At 64.0% G+C, this 539-nt stretch overlaps 1 protein-coding gene across 1 annotated transcript in view; it reads right to left on the bottom strand.

The window, feature by feature from the left end:
* Nucleotides 1-539, bottom strand: part of EMH_0042530 (Thrombospondin type 1 domain-containing protein, related) — a gene marked incomplete at both ends in the record, with an annotated part of 2,868 nt that overhangs the window by 1,275 nt on the left and 1,054 nt on the right. The window contains one exon of the mRNA XM_013495746.1: nt 3-539. Coding sequence (XP_013351200.1) covers nt 3-539 — 537 coding nt within the window. The remainder of the gene's footprint in view (nt 1-2) is intronic.

Raw genomic sequence — 539 nt, 5'->3', positions numbered from 1 at the left:
CCTCGAGTTTAGGGCAAGGGGCCCCTCCTTGCTTGGCTCTGCTTTTGATCTCTCTGCGCCTGCGCTGTGTACCAGGGCCCCCGCAGGTGACGCTGCAGGGTGACCACTCGGCCCAGGGCCCCACGACACAGTCTGCGCTCCAGCAGTCTCCGCCATCGAACTGGCAGGCGGCGTTGTTGCAGACTTCATCACAAAGAGTGTTGCCGAGGAACCAGAGGGCGCAGCCTGGGGCGCATTCCTCGCAGAGCCCGCAGGTCATAGGACAAGCGTCTGCTACGCGGCTGAAGGCGGGGATGTTAGCAGGCAGTCTCCCGTCTGGGGATATGTCTATCAGACGCTTCTCGCAGCCTAAGCGGCCACCAAGCGACCGAGCAATCAGCCGGCACTTCACCCCAAAGTCCTCAACCCTCTCGTCGTCTTCGCATATCAACCCGTTGCTCTCCAGGAGAGGCCGCGAGCCCCGTCCCCCACTGGCATCCAAAGGATCCCCCAACTCGAGAGAGAGGGGAGAGGGCTGCTGCTGACGCCGCCGCCCCCCC

The sequence above is a fragment of the Eimeria mitis genome, genomic scaffold (assembly GCF_000499745.2).
Source record: "Eimeria mitis Houghton genomic scaffold, Emh_scaff1727, whole genome shotgun sequence".
Classification (NCBI taxonomy): domain Eukaryota; phylum Apicomplexa; class Conoidasida; order Eucoccidiorida; family Eimeriidae; genus Eimeria; species Eimeria mitis.
This window is presented reverse-complemented; position numbering and strand designations above follow the sequence as displayed.